The 18,547-nt window shown below is 42.1% G+C and overlaps 1 protein-coding gene across 2 annotated transcripts; it reads left to right on the top strand.

Annotated features, from left to right (window-relative positions):
• The first annotated feature begins 388 nt into the window (after positions 1-388).
• LOC115746962 (protein misato homolog 1) lies at positions 389-7,919 on the top strand. Of its 2 annotated transcripts, XM_048272562.1 has the most exons (10): positions 394-743; positions 1,546-1,647; positions 2,435-2,480; positions 2,861-2,936; positions 3,972-4,335; positions 4,985-5,234; positions 5,667-5,909; positions 5,992-6,111; positions 7,165-7,666; positions 7,697-7,919. In XM_048272562.1, the coding sequence occupies exons 1-9, from the start codon at positions 672-674 to the stop codon at positions 7,611-7,613; spliced, it is 1,722 nt and encodes a 573-aa protein (XP_048128519.1). In that variant the 5' UTR covers positions 394-671; the 3' UTR covers positions 7,614-7,666; positions 7,697-7,919. The 2 variants fall into 2 exon arrangements, with proteins under 2 accessions (XP_030538820.1, XP_048128519.1); XM_030682960.2 differs by lacking the exon at positions 7,165-7,666 and having other exon boundaries at positions 389-743; positions 5,992-6,210; positions 7,856-7,919.
• The last annotated feature ends 10,628 nt before the right edge of the window (positions 7,920-18,547 follow it).

Below are 18,547 nucleotides of genomic sequence, written 5' to 3'. Positions count from 1 at the left end.
ATGTAGAGTCAAGCCCAATGTAAACGATTCAATAGTCTATGAGTATTAGAAGCTCAATAAAACGTTAATCCTATTGAGTTAAACGACTATATTCCAATATGCCACAATTGAGAATGATCCATCAGTGAACTAATTTTAATATTCTTAACAAAAAAGAGAAGAGAGTCAATATTTCTGCATGAGTTTATAGGAGATCCACGGTGAAAAACAATTCAATATAATTTTTGTTGGCAGCATAGTTCTAATGATTTCAAAATATAATTACGAAAAACCTCAAAATTCTAGACTTCTGTTATGATAAATTTTAAATCGGAAGGTTTTTGTTTTTTTTTTTCCAACGATAAGTGCGACGCTTGGAGGTTTTATTAGTGGGGGCATTTGGCCAGAAAAGCAAATGTCGAATTTGAGGAGGAACCATTTCTGTATTTTCCACTTTTGACGGAGGGTAAAATCGTATTTGCGGCTACTTTTCCTCTGTGTACTCACTAGTCCCTTCCGGGGCTTTGCCTTCTCCACCTTCTTCACTTTCAGAAATGCTGAAAAACGACTGCTTGGCTTAAACCCCGAAAGATCACAGAAGAAGGAAGAACAAGAAGCAGCTTTGATTGAACCTCAAAGGAGTTTGCTTTCTTCCTGCGCCTATCTGAGGAAACTCCCATCGCCACACAGCTATGAAAGAAATCGTCACAGTACAGGTCGGAGGTTTTGCTAACTTCGTGGGCTCTCACTTCTGGAACTTCCAGGTGCGTCTTCTTCTTCTTCTTCTTCTTAGTCTCTTTTTTTCTTTTTTTCTTTTTCTTTCCGGTATTAGATTCGATTGCGCATCTGTTTTGTTAACGATACTTTCGTTCGCCGGTAGTTTAAGAATGCTTGTGGGTAATTTTCTTGTACTATCTCTGCTTCTGGCGATGCTGGCGAGAAGTACTTTTGAAGTGCCACGTTGGGTTCGCAGGAGTACGTCCCCAAAGTATGGTGAAAATGGGGACTCTTTGTTTTCCGTTGGGCAGTGATATGACACATTAGTTAATATGAGCTCTCCTGCTGAAATTTGATTTGTTGCTCATGTTCCACCGAGTCAGAATAGTTGCTTACTTGCCGTGGAACCAATTCCTGCTGACTAGTGCCAGCAAAATGAGACTGGTTTACTAGATTGATTCACAAAGTGATGTTTCAAATTGCAAGTGGAAGTTCGGGTCTTATTTAGTATCCAATAAGAGATTGTGGCGTGCCTTGATAAACCCTTTTCTTAAATCTGTCCTCGACCTCCCATTACTGTTTCCTTCTTTAGAAGTTTCGATGGATGACGGTATTGTGTGTACTGTGTTGCATTGGGTTGTCATGCTAAGTGTTTGCTTTTAGTTCCTAAAGGATACTAGCTCTTCATGGATGATTTACTTTCCTGTTGATTGCATGAAGTAATATTGGATAGTTTGTAACTTGGGCAAAGTATAGCTTACGAGTTAAGTCAATTTTCTGTTTTCTTGATGGTAAGTGCTTTCCTTTGCTCCTAGCATGTCCTGATAACTTTTATGTTCAATGGTGAAGGATGAATTACTAGGACTGGCTGAGGATCCCTATGCCGATTCTGTCTTTAAGAAGCAGCACTTAGATATGGATGTTCTATATCGCACTGGTGAGACACAACAGGTGAAATTTGTTTGCTTGACTTTTGTTGAAGCTACTTTAACATTTGATTGATGGTTTGTAATGAGCTAGTGGAACGATGTTTTAGTTTGCATTGTTGTACTTTGTACTAGTAAAACTATGTCATTTTTGTTTTGGCACTGCATTAGTATATTTGTTGAGGATGATGATTTGATATACACTTAATAAGTGTCCAGATGTTCTTGTTTGTATCGTGACCACATATGCTATTTCTACGTGAAGATCACCTGCTGATTTCAAACTTTTGTGTGTTCAGAACTATAACTGGCGCAATCTATTATTAAAATTAGGGTCTATTTGTTTTGACTGAAAAAGGGAAAAAGCTACTTTCTCTCTTTCCTGCCGAAAATAAAAGATTATTCAAATTGTAAAGAATTGTGAAAAAACTTCTATGTGAATCTACGTGTCGACATTTATATATTATGACAGTTTCAGTTGCTTATGAAAAAGATGCACGAGCCATAAAATTCTGAAGAAGCAAAAAGCAAAAACCTAGATGCTACTCTAAACAAGCCTTATTAACCATTTTGTTGCTTGTGGTTTTATGGCCGACTAATGAAGTCTGATTGACATTCTAAGACCGTGGGTCTTTTTTCCTCTCACAAGGTTGTTTTGTCTTTATCTTCTTTGAGTAGTTTATGTCAATTTCATCTCATGTTAAAGTTATGTAGATTCCATCTCTTCAGGAAATTTCCCCATACATTATCTTAAATCCTTCTGATATTTCAGGGATGATGTGCTCACAATTCCGTTCATTGAACATTTGCAGGGAATTTTGACTTACACTCCCCGTCTGGTTTCCATAGGCTTTCAAGGTACTTGATTTTACCATTTTATTCTCAATTGACTTATATGGGACATGGACAATATGACTAGATATGACTAGTCAGATGTGAAAATCTGATATGAGAAATTGAGTAGGTCTTTGATGCCGTTCCGAGTGAAAAGAAGGGAAGGGAAAAACGTGCATCCTGCGTGTAGCGGTTTACGAATAAAATTTAAGAACAACATTTGAACTTAGTAATTATGTTAACTCCATGTCTAAGTAATTCTCTTTTGCTTCTGGACTGTTCAATGAAAATTGTTCCTAATAGATGTTGGATAAGAGGTTGCCATCTACAATTGTGGTCTTGCAAGCATTTCTAAGTTCTGTGCGCTTATTCTAATTCCACTGGGCTGTGATGTTGATGTGCAGGATCCCTTGGATCTATCAGTTCACATGGTACATTGTACAACCATGAACCGACAACTACATCAGATGTCACTACATGGTGAGAATTCTGGCACTAATTTTTGGCTTTAGCAGATCACGCACTGAGTAGTTCTTGACAATATGGGTACTCATGAGCAGGATAGCGTTGTCTTTGCTAATATTTGGTACAATTGTGGAAAAAGTTCAATTTTCTGAATCATCTTCAATTACCCTGCTTATCATATGGCATTTCATGATCCATCTGTGAAAATTATTAGTGGAAGTGGAGGATCTTGCATCCACGAAGTAACTAGTGTTGTACAAGATTCTTTTTTAAATTGTAACTAAATTCAAGCTGCATGGTATGGCGGAAAGAATCGCATCTTCAAGTTTGTGATGTTCATTGTGCTATACGCAGTTTATGCCTGTGTTTATGCCTTGATTGTCTTTTAGAGTTGTACTTGCATTTTTAATGGCTAGGCTTATACTGATTTCATTGTTATCTAGGGTTACTCTGTGTGAATGAGTATATTCTACAGCTTTAACAGCATTGATATTTTGATCCAGGAGATTTGTTTACTTAAGTTTGTGGAGTAATGTGATCTCTTTTGGCAAATAGAGACAACTGTTTGCAGAACTTGCTATGGCTGGAATCTTGAGCTCCATGCCACATGGAAAGAAGAGTTCTATTCTGGTCAATATCTTTTAGAGATTTTTCTCTTCTTTTTCCCTTTCGATCATTTTTCTGTGGCTAGTGATCTTCTCCTACCTTGAATTGGCTTACTTATAGGCGTGGAAAGTTCAGTATCTTGATTTTCTTCTGTGGCCTTTTGTCTGTATTATTTGTAATCTCTTTTTAGTCGTACTTAAGTGCATGTTCTCTGTTCCATCCAATCCAACAATTAAGATTCTTTTCTGCTGATGATGACCTTCTAGTTAATTGATGAGGCTTTTTAATTGCCAACCATGTTTGGCCTTTTTTGTTTTTTTATACTCCTGTTTACATTATGTCCAGTGCTTTCTCAAAGTACTTCACTTTAAAGATGCAGATCACGTATATCTTTAGTCTAATCTGCTTTTTGATCAAATTGAGTATATGAAGACTGATATGTAGGACTGCTGGTGTATCCACTCATATGGCTGAGCGTCATAAGAAGAATTTGTTCTTGCGGAGTTTGTATGAAGAGCAGGACAAGACAACTACTGTAGATGATAGAACTGTGGATAGGAGTGGACCTCAAAGAGAGTACCAGGATAAGGACATAGTCGAAAGCTTGGAAAAGGGTGTTAAATTCTGGACAGACTTCTCGAAAGTTGATTATCATCCTCAGAGTTTGTATGAATTAAGTGGATTGTGGATGGATGATTGGGAATTTGACAATTATGGAATTGGAAGGGATGCCTTAGCTCATGGCTTGCGAGAGGAAGAAATAAGTGAGAGGCTTCGTTTCTTTGTAGAAGAGTGTGACCGTGTTCAGGTACGAGATATCATTCCTGCCATTTTAAACTACTTGGAAAAAAGATGGGATTGCATTGGGTACAGCTGAAAGTCTTTGAATAACCTCAAATGCTGTGGCCAAAAAAAAATATATATATATTGTTTTGATGTTTTCCTTTGTTTCTTGCCTTTTCTTTCCTTCTTTCTTTCCCTGTACATTTCTGGTGTTTTGGTGTACATTTCTGCGATGAATCTTTTGGTGTCGTCTTTAGGATTCTTGCATCATTTTTCTGCACTGTATTTATCATTGAATTACAACGTAATTCATCTTTTACATGCACTGTATTTTCAGTTTTGTACCTTATAATCAGGAAAGAGTGCATTTCTTTTCCCCCTCATAGCATTTTTTATCGAAGATAGACTTGATTATATGACTTGTTAAGTTTCAACTTCCATTTACATTCTTGTCGGGACTCTGCTTGAGTAAATTTCATCAAGTTCTACTGAATTCTTGTGCAGTGATTCTTTAAACTCTCTTCTCAAGTCAATGCATAGTTGCTTAGAGCTATTTTTGACATGTCCCTTGTATATGTAATTCAATAAATAATCATTGTATTGTTGATTAGAGCTAACTTAGGTATGTCTCCTGCATGTATCGTTCAATAAATATTTCCTTGTGATTTGGACAGGGTTTCCAATTTATGGTTGATGATTCTGGAGGTTTCTCAGCTGTTGCTGCAGAATTACTGGAGAACATTGCTGATGAATATTCTAACACACCAGTTTTGCTCTATGCACTTCGGGCTCCCGAGTCTTATGTAAACCTTGGAAAGCGGAAGCAAACCATCTTGAGGAGTCTGCATGATGCAGTTTCATTTTCGCGGCTCTCATCTTACTGTAATCTTGTTGTGCCAGTTGGTTTGCCTTCCTTAAGTACAAGTAAGCCTATCTCTGTTTGTCTGATCCAAAATAAAAATAAAAAACCCACCTTATGTCTGTCTGTTATAGGCATTCAGAGTAATGATGGGCACATATCTGCAATGTGTACTTGTAATTGTCACTTTAACTTGTCATTTTTACCATTTAACAGTCCGAACAAAGATCATATTGATTGATAACACTTTCTAAAATGAAAACTTCTTACATTAGCGCTCGATTTCTGTTGCTATGCATGCTCATCAGTTGTTAGTCCAAGTAATCATCTGCCATTTCCCTGGTCTTGTCTCCATGTCAGGACGACGATATTTACACACTATATTGCTTGTCTACTCAAGTCCCTCTCTATTTGAGAGACAACTGCAAACTCACATGTGGAAATGGTCCGTGTGCCAGACTATAATTGACTAATCTTCTATTTTTGTTAATTTGAAGGTCAAGTATCCTCTTTCTTTTGCATCGAGGACGAGAAGCCATACCACTGTAGTGCCATTTATGCTGCTGCTCTCCACTCTATAAGTTTGCCTTTTAGGATGGGATCCCTTGCACCCACTACCGATCTGCATTATGTGTCTGGTGCTGTGGATGTGAATGATGTCGTACAAATACTATCAGGACAGTCTAGGAGAAATAAGGTGGCTATTCTGGACATGGCAATGCCTGCACCTTCTTTGACCGGTACACATCTTAATAACAATCTCCCACTGAGTCTAACTTACTGATCATTGAACTCGGTAACTGATCAGATTGTGAAATCCAGGGAACGAGGCTGGAGAAAAATTGCTCGACTATTTGCATCCAGTGACGCCTGAGATAGCAGAGGATGTGGAAGACTTGCAGGCTGTGGAAACTATGACCATTCATGGAGTTCTTGGGCCAGGTACTGTTGAAAATTCGTGCCTGGAGGCATGTCATTTTGTATTTGGTGGCGATGTTTCTCTTGACACCAGAGGAAGATTACCAATGATGTCCCATACTTGTGATATCTGCCCTGCTGATGGGCTCTTAAGCTTTCATTCATTAGTTTATTTCTGTTGGTATTTAGACGGCTTGTCATCAGGGCAATAAATATTTTGGGTTGAAAGCAAGGGATCTAAGTCCAAAACAGGTCTTCATACAATTACAGTTTTTCCCTACTTTTCGAGCTGATGAATGTAGGCATTATAGGATGCTTTGGTAAGAAAATGTTAGAATTTTGTCTGAAAATGGAGTAGACAAGATGGATGAATAGGACTTTTGATTTACCGATGTTAGGGAGATATTACCTCCAAGGGAGTAGGATGCATTGAAGAGATCCATCAAGCTTTCCATGTTAGTTAGAGGGCTTAATGGTTCGTGTTTTTCTCATTCTTAAGAATCAATGGAGTTCACTTGTTAGTCTAACAGTAGTTTCTGCATTGGGAAATGGGTGACGCATTAAGCTTCAAGTATCATGCTAAGGGAGTGAAGAGTTCAAGGCTCATACTCACATTTGAAGTGTAAAGAATTGGAGCTTCTCTTCTGCAAATTGTCTTACCTTCATTGAAATGCCTACTGAGTCAGACCAGAAGGATGATGAATTAAGTGTTGTTCACTGGTTGTAGCAAATAGATGGCATAGAGAAACTTGTTGCTCCCTTACATTCCTTTTATCTGTGGATTTTGACTTTTCAACTCCAAAGTCCAACATCCTCTTATTCTACACCATTTGGACCTTTCCAATCTTAGCTCACCACATCTCTTGCGGCAATACTCTGTTAAATCCGCTATTGCTGCCCAATTAATTGATCCTTTGATCCTCTCCACTATTTTGTTAACTCCATGCAACTGTCTTGTGAGACAACCTTATTGACCTGTGAACGAGAAACATGTATACTCTTACCTATTTACACTGCATGAATTATCTTATTTTTGGTCAAATTGGTGTCATACACAGATGTTATATTTTCCTACAGGTGGTCATCAAGCATCAGCTTTTGAAGTGAAGGACACAATACATAGGGCATATGAGCACGCCACGACGAGGCCAAAATTCTGCCACTTATCAATGGCTCATACTCCTCTTCCAATTCCCTTGCCATTTCCATCCATCTTTAAGAACATCGTGGGCCAGCATGGGGAGCTTTTGGAGAACCCAGCAGCGGGTCCATCATTGAAAGGTTCGCTGGACATTCATTCGATCCCTATGGCAGTTAGACTCCGTTCCAGCAGTGCAATCCTGCCATACCTGGAAAATAGGCTTGGATATCTGCGAAGGTATGGAGTTGACAGAGGAGCTCCTGGGGCTGAGTTAGTTCGGAGCTGGGGTTTTGAAAAGGATGAGTTGGAAGATTTTGGTGAAGCTCTGTCCAAAATGGTTATCGAACTGAAGCCTCACAGAGAAGTGTCATCCGATTCAGATTGAATGTCATGTTATCCTCGACATCCCTTGGAAATGATGGTTTAACTTTGATAATTTGGTCTCTCTCTCTCTCTCTCTCTCTCTCTCTCTCTCTCTCTCTCAATGTGTGTGCACGCAATTGCGCTGTGTTTTTCTTTGTTTTTTGTTTTCCTTTTTCTGTGACAGATTTCTTGCTGAAGTGAAGGGAAGTTCAGACTTTACACGAACTTTTTCGGACCCTAGTGTTGGTATAGAAGTCTATAGAGACATTGGAAATCCTTATAGGTGGATCATCTCATAAAACTACCACATTCATAGCTCTCCGCAGCCCCTTGATGGCACTTCGTCAACCTTGGCGAGTTGCAATCTTGCTTGCTAATCGGCTCAAGGTGCGAATGCAGAACGATGGCAGACCATCTAATGTTGGCCATTAATGGTGTTGTTGTAGGACTTGTGATGATTGACCGAGGGAAGCAATCATTTGGTTATAACCAAGCCAATCTCTCTTTGGCTCCGATCATTGTGGCGTTAAGTCGACTTGATGGCTTTAGTCGCATCACTTTGTCACGTGACTGTCCAATTTCACTCCATATTACGTGTATATATTGGGCATTGTCTCTGTTGATTTGATCTTGTTGACACCTAAAAAATAATCCAAGAAGGCTCGTGACAAGTGCGTGAGGAGACGACAATCAACTACGGGAAAGAACACTGAGGCAAGGTACGTACCGATCAAAAAGGTGCCACGTGTCGGGGTAAATTTTGGCATCATTTCTTTCCCGAACAAGAAAAGCGCGCGGAGAAGAGCCATGATCAGAGTGGTTACCAAAAGATTGACGGTAATTCCCACGAGGTAAAAAGAAAAGGCGCGAAGACTAGGAAACCGTCAAAAGAATCATCCACGTAGCTTATGGAAAAAGATAAAGCGTGGGGCCAAAGGAAGAAACCGATCGACGGTTACCAAAGAGTCCGCCTCTAAATACCCCATAGTAGCAAGACACAACACACACAACAAATACAAAACACTTAAATTTTCAATTAGCTCTTGGCCTTTAGCCTAGTCTAATCGTAACTTTCCAGATTCCCGTCGTCGATTCAATTCCGGCGAGTTTCATATCTAGAGTCGGGTGTCGTCGATTAGGTTCCGACGCCTGCTCACTAGGTTCGATACCGTCGATTCAATTCCGTTGTTGTACCGTTCGACCATCTTGTCCAAGATCGTCGATTTAATTCCGGTATTGTGTCCTACAATCCCCGTTCGGTCTTTGTTGATTGAATTCTAGCATTGTGTCCTACATTTACGTCCGACCCCGCCGATTTAATTCCAGAGTCTTATCGAAGCTTGCTACACGCCTCGACTATTGCACGTGTTGGGTTGTCAAAGTTATTAAGAGTGTAACACGCCTCTTGTGTTAATAAATACATCTACCGCATTTGACACTCTATGTCCAAAACTGACCCGGACCTCCATTTTGGAAAACGAACGGATTAAGTTCGATAAAAGATTCTCGCGTTAGCAACCCATTTTGGGCTATAGTCATTTTGGGCTCGGAACCCATAACCAAGAAAGCCCTGTCGAAGGATTTCGTCGCGCAACAATCTTTTTTGGCACGCCTGGTGGGACTTTTGGTGTTAGTTCGAGAGAGGTGTTATGCCACGCACAAGAGAATGTAACAACCTAGACGGTGTTGGAGACGAACTCCTAGAAGAGATGCAACGGGTGGAGTCATCTACGACCCATCGGGTCCAAATAGAGGACGCCGAAGTCTCTCGACGTAACGTCGAAAAGCCAAGGAGAAATCCGGAAATGACAACCGTCATGTTAACTTCGATAAGACGCACCATCGAGGAAGTCCGTAACGAGTTTGTTGATCACATGGTCCGAGGAAGTCCAAAACGAGTTTGTTGATCACATGGTCCGAGGAAGTCTAGAACGAGTTTGTTGATCACATGGTCCAAATAATGACCGAGGTTGTCGGGCCGTTAATCATCAACACATATCACGGGTGTGCTGCGGGACAGCACGGGATTACGATCAACCCACCTCATGTTCAAGAAGGGAATGGCTTCATACCAGCGGCAAGTGGTGGGTTACCCTTAACAACACCGCCAAACATAGGCCCCGTTGGACAAAATATTCAGTCTTTAGCACCTACACGGATTACGTAACGAGGGGAGGCGCTACCAGCCAACGAACCCGGACCTCCGGTAAATGCAGACACAAGTATGTTTCCTAGACATCCTATTCGACAAGATATGCCTATAGACACGGGTATGTTTCCGGGACATCCGGTTCGACAAGATGTAAATGTTGCTCGTCAAGAGGTCGTTGCCCAGTATAACCCCGTCCCTGTCAACGAACAACCGGTACCCATGATCATCAAAAATCAGGGGGTAGTACCAATACCCTTTAGGGGACAATGGCGAGTCAGGGGGCGGGACCAATTTCCCTAGGTCAGAGGCCCGGGCCGGTTTGGACATCAAGTCGTACGGCCAGGATATCGGCAGACGAATCAAGCTCCACAACCACCAGGTCTTGAGCCTATGTTTCAGCCTGTCGCGCAATCTATTTTTCATGCACCACAATCTGGATATCAAATGCCATATCAACCACGGTATCATCAGCGGTGGTTGACCAGGTGCCCGGATATTTTGACCCAATGGTAGGATACAAAGTTAATGTCTACCGAAAGCCATATCTTGATTGAATGGATACGATCTCGTATCCGAGAGGATTTAAAATACCCGAGTTCACACTATTTACCGGTGAAGACGATCAATCTACATATGAACATATTAATCGTTTTCTAGCACTATGTGGAGATGCTACGCATGCATATCACTGGAAGTTAAAGTTCTTTCCATTATTCTTGTCGAGGACAGCCTTTACATGGTATACCGCGCTACCACCCAATTCGGTGATGACATGGGAGCAGATGGAACGTTTGTTTCATGGGCGGTTCCAAAGAGCGATGTCAAATTTGTCGATGGCTGATTTGTCAACAGTGAAGCAAATGACAAATGAGACTGTCGACCGCTTTATTGCAAGGTTCAAATGAGCTAGGAACAAATGCTTAGTTCCTTTACCCGAAAAAACGTTTGCAGAGTTTGCCTTCAACGGGTTGAAATTCTAAATACGAGATAGGACAGTTAGGCATCCATGCGCGGATCTGTTTGAGCTATCCACGATGGTGGTGAAGCATGAGAGTGTGCTCAAAGAAAAAGACAAGAGGCATACCCGGAGGAGAGACATAAGTTTTGTCGAACCGCCCGATTTCGACGAAGAGTTACTTGGATCCCGTCGAGTAGCCGTCGCCCAATTAACCATCGACAAGCCATACACTTGCCAAGACCGAAGCCCGCGAGGATGAAAGAAAAGTCGACTATAATGGCTAAAGCGAAGGAGGCGATGTACTATTCATTCGATGCGAATCGAGCGGAAGAAATTTTCGACATGTTGTTAGGCGACGGACAAATTAGGCTAATAGAATGATAGAAGACACCATCTAAGGAGGAGTTAGCGGGGAAGAAGTACTGTAAATGGCACCATTTGTGGAGCCATAACACCTCGGATTGTTTAGTTCTCAAAAAGAACATTCAAGAAGCAATTCGACAAGGGAAGATCAAATTTGTTGAGGATAAAGGAAAATCCCCGATGGATGTGGATACCGATCATTTTCCGGTAATGACTGGAATGGTTTCTTTAAAGTAGTCAAATGAAGGGCATAAGTCACCAAGTTTATACGCTCACCGTAAACGAAAATTGGGAAACACGAGTACACCCAAAGGAGGTTACCAAAGAAGTGATCGAACCGATCAGAAAGATAAGACACCTCTTCAAGTTGAAAGTACCAGGCCTCGGAAAGGTCTCAATCATCAAAGAGCTTATAGGTCATTCAAGCAAAGTTATGATGAGGGGGACCCTACAATTGGTACTTTAGGTGAGCCAAGTGGCAAGTTCGATTATTACGTAAGTTATGGTCCATCACCCGCATGTCCTCAAAAAGGAGTCCCTTACAATTGGGGAGAAGAGTTCGATAGAGATTTCCGACGAGACCCCCATGAGATACATCGTCGACGAACTCTTAAGATACCAAGCAACTCTATAGAGGGATCGTAGTACGAGGTAACGGAGGACCGAGAAAAGGAGAAAATCATGACCCGAACTCAGAAGAGAATGGTGCAAAGAAAGAAAATGGTTCGCATACTACGGCAACAAGAGATCCCAATCAACCGTAAATCGGTACTAACAGCTCCGAACCACACTAAGCCTCGGAGGGCAATAAATTTGGTTTGGCGGCGACGACCGAAGAGATACAAACCAGCTCAAGAAAAAGATAACAAATGCGCCAAGCCACAGAAACCATCCGCATTTAAATCCCGGTTTAGAACCCCTATTAACAGTCGAGTATCACCTCTAAGCTCTTGTATGGTGCAAGTTAAATTGTCACACGAGTTACGACTTGAGTCATCCTCAATTGACGGCGACAACGAAGGAATGACACAAGAAAAGGAAGGAGCTCAATTTTGTTTCAACAATGAAGAAACCATGGAATTCGGAAAACCAATGGAAGACATCTCAAATCATTTAAGGTCGCTCAACACAAATGCCAAGATCAACAGGTGGCCGATAATGAAAGTGTTGGTAGATAGGGGATTAACGCTAAATCTCATTCCATACCGCTTCTTCAAGAAAATAGGAAGGAACAATGATGAGATAATTCCATCGAATATACAGCTATCTGATTTCACTAACGAGATTACCGAAGTAAATGGAGTATATATCGCTAATTTGACTGTCGGATCCAAAACATTGAGGACGTCCTTTTGCGTCGTGGACGCCGGCAGGTCTTATAACTTGTTTTTGGGACGAGATTGGATACATGAGAACCAATGTGTCTCATCAACACTACACCAAATGCTGGCATTACGGAATGGGGACAAGGTGGAAAATGTAAAGGCGAATCCTCAGACTTGTGTTACTTGGACCCGTATATCCGGTCGAAACAAAGTTATGCCGGATGATTGTCTTCACGTATCTAAACCGCCTGAAGCGGACTTAAGGGATATTGCATTCTGCCGTTTCGACAAGGGAAACACCGAGTGGGTTCCAAGGAAGGAACCGGTGGAATCAATCGACCAGCTTTCTGATGGAAACTCAATCATTTGTACAAAACCACGTTAAGAGGTATGCGGCCTACGGGGCCGAGCAGAATGATCAAGCTAGCAAGCTTGCCGATGGTATTTTAGATTTCGAAGAATCCCCAATTAAGGAAGACGACAAAGTAATCCAAACTCAAGACCCGCTAGAAGAAGTTAATCTCGGAGATGAGGCATGCCCGCAACCTACTTATATCAGCCGATTGCTCGATCAGCAATACAAAGTTCAAATGGTAAACCCGTTGAGGGAATATAATGATTGTTTTGCCTTTCGAGAAGCGTAGTTGTGCATCGATTACCAATTAAGAGGAGATTTCGACCACACCAACAGGCTACTAGAAGGTTTGCTCCAAAAGTGATCCTTAAAATTAAGGGGGAAATTGAGCGCCTTCTTTCTGCTGGGTTCATAAGAGCAACAAGGTATGTCGAATGGCTATCAAATATCGTGCTTGTTAAGAAGAAGAATGGTAACCTCCGAGTATGCGTCGATTTTCGCAACCTCAATGCGGCCACTCCAAAAGATGAGTACCAAATGCCTATGGCCGATATGTTGATCAACTCGGCCTCCAACAATGAAATGATGTCCCTCATGGACGGACATTTCAGGTATAATCAGATATTTATAGCAGTAGAAGATGTTCATAAGACGACCTTCAGATGCCCCAGGGCCATTGGCACATTCGAATTGGTCGTCATGCCTTTCGGATTGAAGAACGTCGGTGCTACATATCAAAGAGCAATGAATTATATTTTCCACGACATGATTGGGGAATTCATGGAGGTCTACATTAATGACGTCATCGTCAAGACAGATCGGGTAAGTCATCCGAACCACCTAGAACAAGCTTTTGAGAGAATACGCAAATTTAAGTTGAAGATGAATCCTTTGAAATGTGCTTTCGGGATAAGAGCTGGCAATTTCCTAGGTTTTTTGGTCCATCGAAGATGTATAGAAATAGACATGAACAAAGCCAAGGCTATTTTAGATTTGCCGTCCTCTGTTAGTAAAAAACATCCGCAAATGCTAATCGGGAAATTAAATTTCTTGCGGCGTTTTATAGCTAACTTGTCGGGAAAAATCAAAGTTTTTTCCCCATTGCTCAAATTGAAGAATGAACAAGAGTTTGTTTGGGAGGAAAAACATCAAGTGGCTTTCGACAAGTTAAAAGAGTACCTCATCAAGCCGCCAGCTTTGATACCACCGAAAGTCGGACGGCCATTGAAGTTGTACTTGTCGGCTGCTGATACAACGATAGGGAGTATGCTGGCTTAAGAAAATGATGAAAACAAAGAACATGCCGTATACTACCTAAGTAGGATACTCAATGATGTCGAGACAAGATACACGTCCATTGAAAAACTATCTTATCAATGTACTATGCCTGTACAAAATTACGACATTATATGTTGCCGACTACGGTGCATGTAATTTGCAAAACATATGTGATTAAGTACATGTTGTCCACGCCAATCATTAGAGGCCGGATTGCAAAATAGGCATTTACTCCGATAGAAATCAATTTGATTTATGTGCCGCTCGGAGCGATAAAAGGGCAGGCGATATCCGATTTCATTATCGAAATACAATATCCATCGGGTTTGAAAATCAAGGATGATGAAAATTATCTTGGCATAGCACCTTGGATATTGTATTTCGATGGATCGATGGCGTCCGGTTCAGCAAGTGCGGGAATCATGGTTATATCACCCTTTCGACGAAAAACAAAGCTCATATTCAGGCTTGACTTCGAATGCTTGAATAACCAAGCCGAGTACGAAGCCCTAATCGTGGGATTGAATGTTTTAATTGACATGGGGGTCAGGTCAATTAAAGTGAATGGCGATTCCCAATGGTGATTAAACAACTAAATAGTAAGTATCAATGTCCGAATGAAAACATCATTAGACATTACCATCTAGCGAAAGAATTGTTGTTGAAATTCGCCGAGCACGAACTAATCCATGTCAAGAGAAGTGAAAATTCAGAAGCCAACAAATTAGCCCAATTGGCATCGGGATATCGTATATCGAAGGAACTAGCGGATCATATCATTAGCCAAATAAGGACTTTACCGTCGATAGATGCCCGGGTGATGATGATTGAAAATGAGAAATCCGAAAGTTCAAGACAAACCAACGGCCAACAAGATTGGAGAACCTCTTTGGTAAACTACTTGAAGAACCCAGGCTTTGGTAGTAAAGACTCCAAGAGAAAAGCTCTGAAATATTTGTTGATCGATGACGAGTTGTATCGAAAAACGATCAACGGATTGCTTCTTAAGTGCTTGGGACAAGAGGAAGCAATACTAGTCATGACGGAAGTCCATAAAGGGATCTACGGGGCACATCAAGTTGGATTAAAAACGAAGTGGTTACTAAGGTGGCATGGATATTTTTGGCTAACAATCACTCAAGATTGCATTGACTATGCTAAAGGGTGTTAGTCATGCCAAAAACATGGACCGATTCAGCAAGTGCCGGCCGCATTAATGAACCCAATTATCAAGCCGTGGCCTTTTCGAGAATGGGCGATAGATATAATAGGGAAAATTTATCCTCCCTCGTCGAAGAAGCATAGTTTCATTTTGGTGGCCATAGATTACTTCACGATGTGGGTCGAAGCGGCATCGTAACACAAAAAACAGTAAGGGAATTTATCGAAGAGCGGATTATTCATCAATTTTGTATCCTATAGACCATCACCGCTGAGCAAGGGATAGTTTTCACGGGGTAAGAAATATTGGGTTTTGCTAAGTTTAGAGGCATCAAGATGATCCATTCAACGCCCTATTATGCCCAAGCTAATGACCAAGCCGAAGCTTCTAATAAAATAATCATTGATTTGATCAAAAGGCATTTGGAGGACAACGCAAGGGAGTGGGACTCACTGCTTTCGACAATGTTGTGGGCTTATCGGACGTCTAAAAGATCAAGTACTGGAGTTACTCCTTATATACTAACGTATAGACAAGAAGTTGTGTTGCCCCCGGAGATTACCGTGCAATCATTAAGAATGAAGTTCCAAGATGGCATGGCTAAAGAATAATATGATGAGATGATGTACGCCAACATTGATGAGTTGGGAGAAAATTGAGCCACAACACTTGGAAAAGTTAATGGCTCGAAACGGAGGGTTGCCAAAGTTTATAACAAACATGTGAGAGCTAAGCATTTCAACGTGGGAGATTTGGTATGGAAAATTATTTTGCTTATGAGCCTCGATAGCGAGAAGTTTGGCAAGTGGTCATCAAAGTGGGAAGGACCATACTTGATAGTAGATGTTCTCCTAGGAAACGCATATCGAATGATGGAAATCAACGGAAGAGAACTACAACGATCAATCAATGGGAAATATTTGAAGAAGTTCTACCCATCGATATGAGAGATGCGAGAAGAGTCAGGGGGCAAGGAATAAGAAAACTCAATCCATTCATCGAAAACACTCGTACATCTCTCTCTCTCTCTCTCTCTCTCTCTCTCTCTCTCTCTCTCTCTTCCTTTTTCTATCCCGCTCACCTTAGCGGACCTTCACTGGAAATGCTCCTTGAAACCGATGATGAAGCCCGCAATCGGTCCTCCAGCTTGATATTCTCCTCCCTCGCACGGTGGTGGGCTTCGGTCGATCCCTCCATTGCAGCCTCCGGTTTGTCCTTCTCGCACTCTAGCCGCTGAAGGTGTTTCGCTTGAGCCTGCATAAGATCATTAGTAGAATCCAACATGGTCTTCAGAGCCTCCGAAGGAGCCTTGATGGAAGCCAAGGACCGGGTCTTGCAAGTCTCGGCCAGTTCATATTCCCGCCGCTCCGAATCCTTCAGAGGCCTTCGCAAATGTCGCTAACTGGTAGTCGGGCGGTCGAAAACAATATTCCGAAGTTGGAGGACGCTAGCGTGAGAAGCATAGAGGGCTTCTTGGACATTGCGATTCTCCTTATACACCACCTCTTTGTTCTCGATCTCTTCGATCTTGCACCAGATTTCATGTTTGGTGAGATCATGGTCAGACATAGCCGCCAGATTTCGACGAAACTTCTCCAGCCCATAGTCGAAGAGCGTGATGAACTCTTCGTAGTCCAACTAAAATGGATGGTCGGAGGGGAGATTTTGGGGTGCGGAGCGACCAAGTAGGGCGTTCAGTTTTTCGAGAGCCCGGGGTTTCATCACCAACATGGTGTAGGTGTAACTCAGAAGGAAAATGATCTCCTTCCAAATAGCCGAAAACTCACGGCTAAAGGGTGTTGGAGGAAATGAGGTCGAAGAGGAAGACGCATGTTTCATGATGGCTTTGAGAAGTTTGCTCCAAGGATGTAAGGCAAAGGGTTTGGATGAAAACTACTCTAGACAAGTGATGTTATTTATAGATAAGGGCCAAGGAACAATTCACCCCACGATGCTAAGTATCCGTCCACGACTTTCCGATGTTCGAGGCAAGAAAGATAGTGGGCGGTTATCGAGACGAAAAGGTATATCGCGGTTAGTGAAGTGTATAAGTACCCATAATGACGCGAGTGACGGATTTCCCGCTGGTTATTGTCCACATCGAACGCGAGTGACGGATTTCCTCGTTGACCGACCATTCCATCACGGACTCGATACTTTGGATATTCGATGGATTATCAACGAAGGAAGCCACCCCCGAATAAACAAGGTCCAAGGAGCAAGACAGCATAATCCCTAGCTTACTAAAAGTCTCCGAGTTGGAGGAGCTGCTCGGTTGAGGCATACTCGGATGATCCCAAGATCAAGAAGACTTAACAAGATAGGTCCGAACATCTTCAACAGAGGATAGAAGGGGAGAATTAGCGGGAAGATCCCAAATAATATCTACGGATGAAGGATCTTCAGCCATCGAAGGATCTGCAGCCATCAAAGGATCTTCGACCGTCGAAGCCGGGATAATGGCAAGGGCTAGCGAGGAAAACTCCCTTTGGGTCTCCATAGGCGAGGAAGCCGCGATCGAAATAGAAGGGTAAGACGAACTTCCAACAACGGCAGTGCTGTTGGACCTCTCGACAATTAGAGCAGGATCGGACGAACTTCCAGCAATGGCAATGTTGTCGAACCTCTCAACGTATGGATCCGCATTCCTCAAGGGATTTTCGGGATAAGCGATCGGAGGAGCTTTGACATACTGGGGAACCTTTGGAGACTCCATCGGAGATTTGCTCTTTTTTGCTCCCGTTTTTCGCCATTTGAGAGAGGTAAGTGTTTCTTCATCAGCCTCGTCATCCGAGTCTTCACCTAACAGCAAATGTAAAGCAAAGTCACTCCGGGCTAGCAATGTTGAGAAAAATTAGGAAGAAAGAAACTTACCAGAAATAGTCATCGGACATTTGCGACCACCAATTGAAGGGGTTCTCGTTGCACCCTTTTTCCCGATTTTCTTCGAGGTATGACCGAAGGGCTATATCCGGCTATCCTTGAGTAAGGACGAGATAACATTTTCAAAAGGGCTCTCGAAGGCGAAGGACGTCCACTAGGTCGCAAACTCAGAAGTCACGTCGGGACTAGAACGTAGTGCTGATGGGATGTCCCCCGAAAATCAACGATACATTACGTTTGTGATCTCGGCCAAGAAGGCGAACGGTCCATCAACCTTGATGTTATAAACCTTCTTGTCCATCGATGGGAAATCCATAAGATAAGGTATAAGCATAGGCACCGCCCGTCGAAGGCCGAACCGCCCGGCGCAGTAATGAGGAGAATATGGTTTAAAACCGGGATAGAACCTCCCTTTAAGACAGAGTCGGATTGGGAGATCCCGATAGAATAGGACATAGGTCCAAAAATCACAATGATTGA

Source organism: Rhodamnia argentea, chromosome 11 (genome assembly GCF_020921035.1).
Source record: "Rhodamnia argentea isolate NSW1041297 chromosome 11, ASM2092103v1, whole genome shotgun sequence".
NCBI classification, from domain to species: domain Eukaryota; kingdom Viridiplantae; phylum Streptophyta; class Magnoliopsida; order Myrtales; family Myrtaceae; genus Rhodamnia; species Rhodamnia argentea.
Note: the sequence above shows the minus strand (reverse complement) of the source record. Positions and strands in the feature narration are given on the sequence as shown.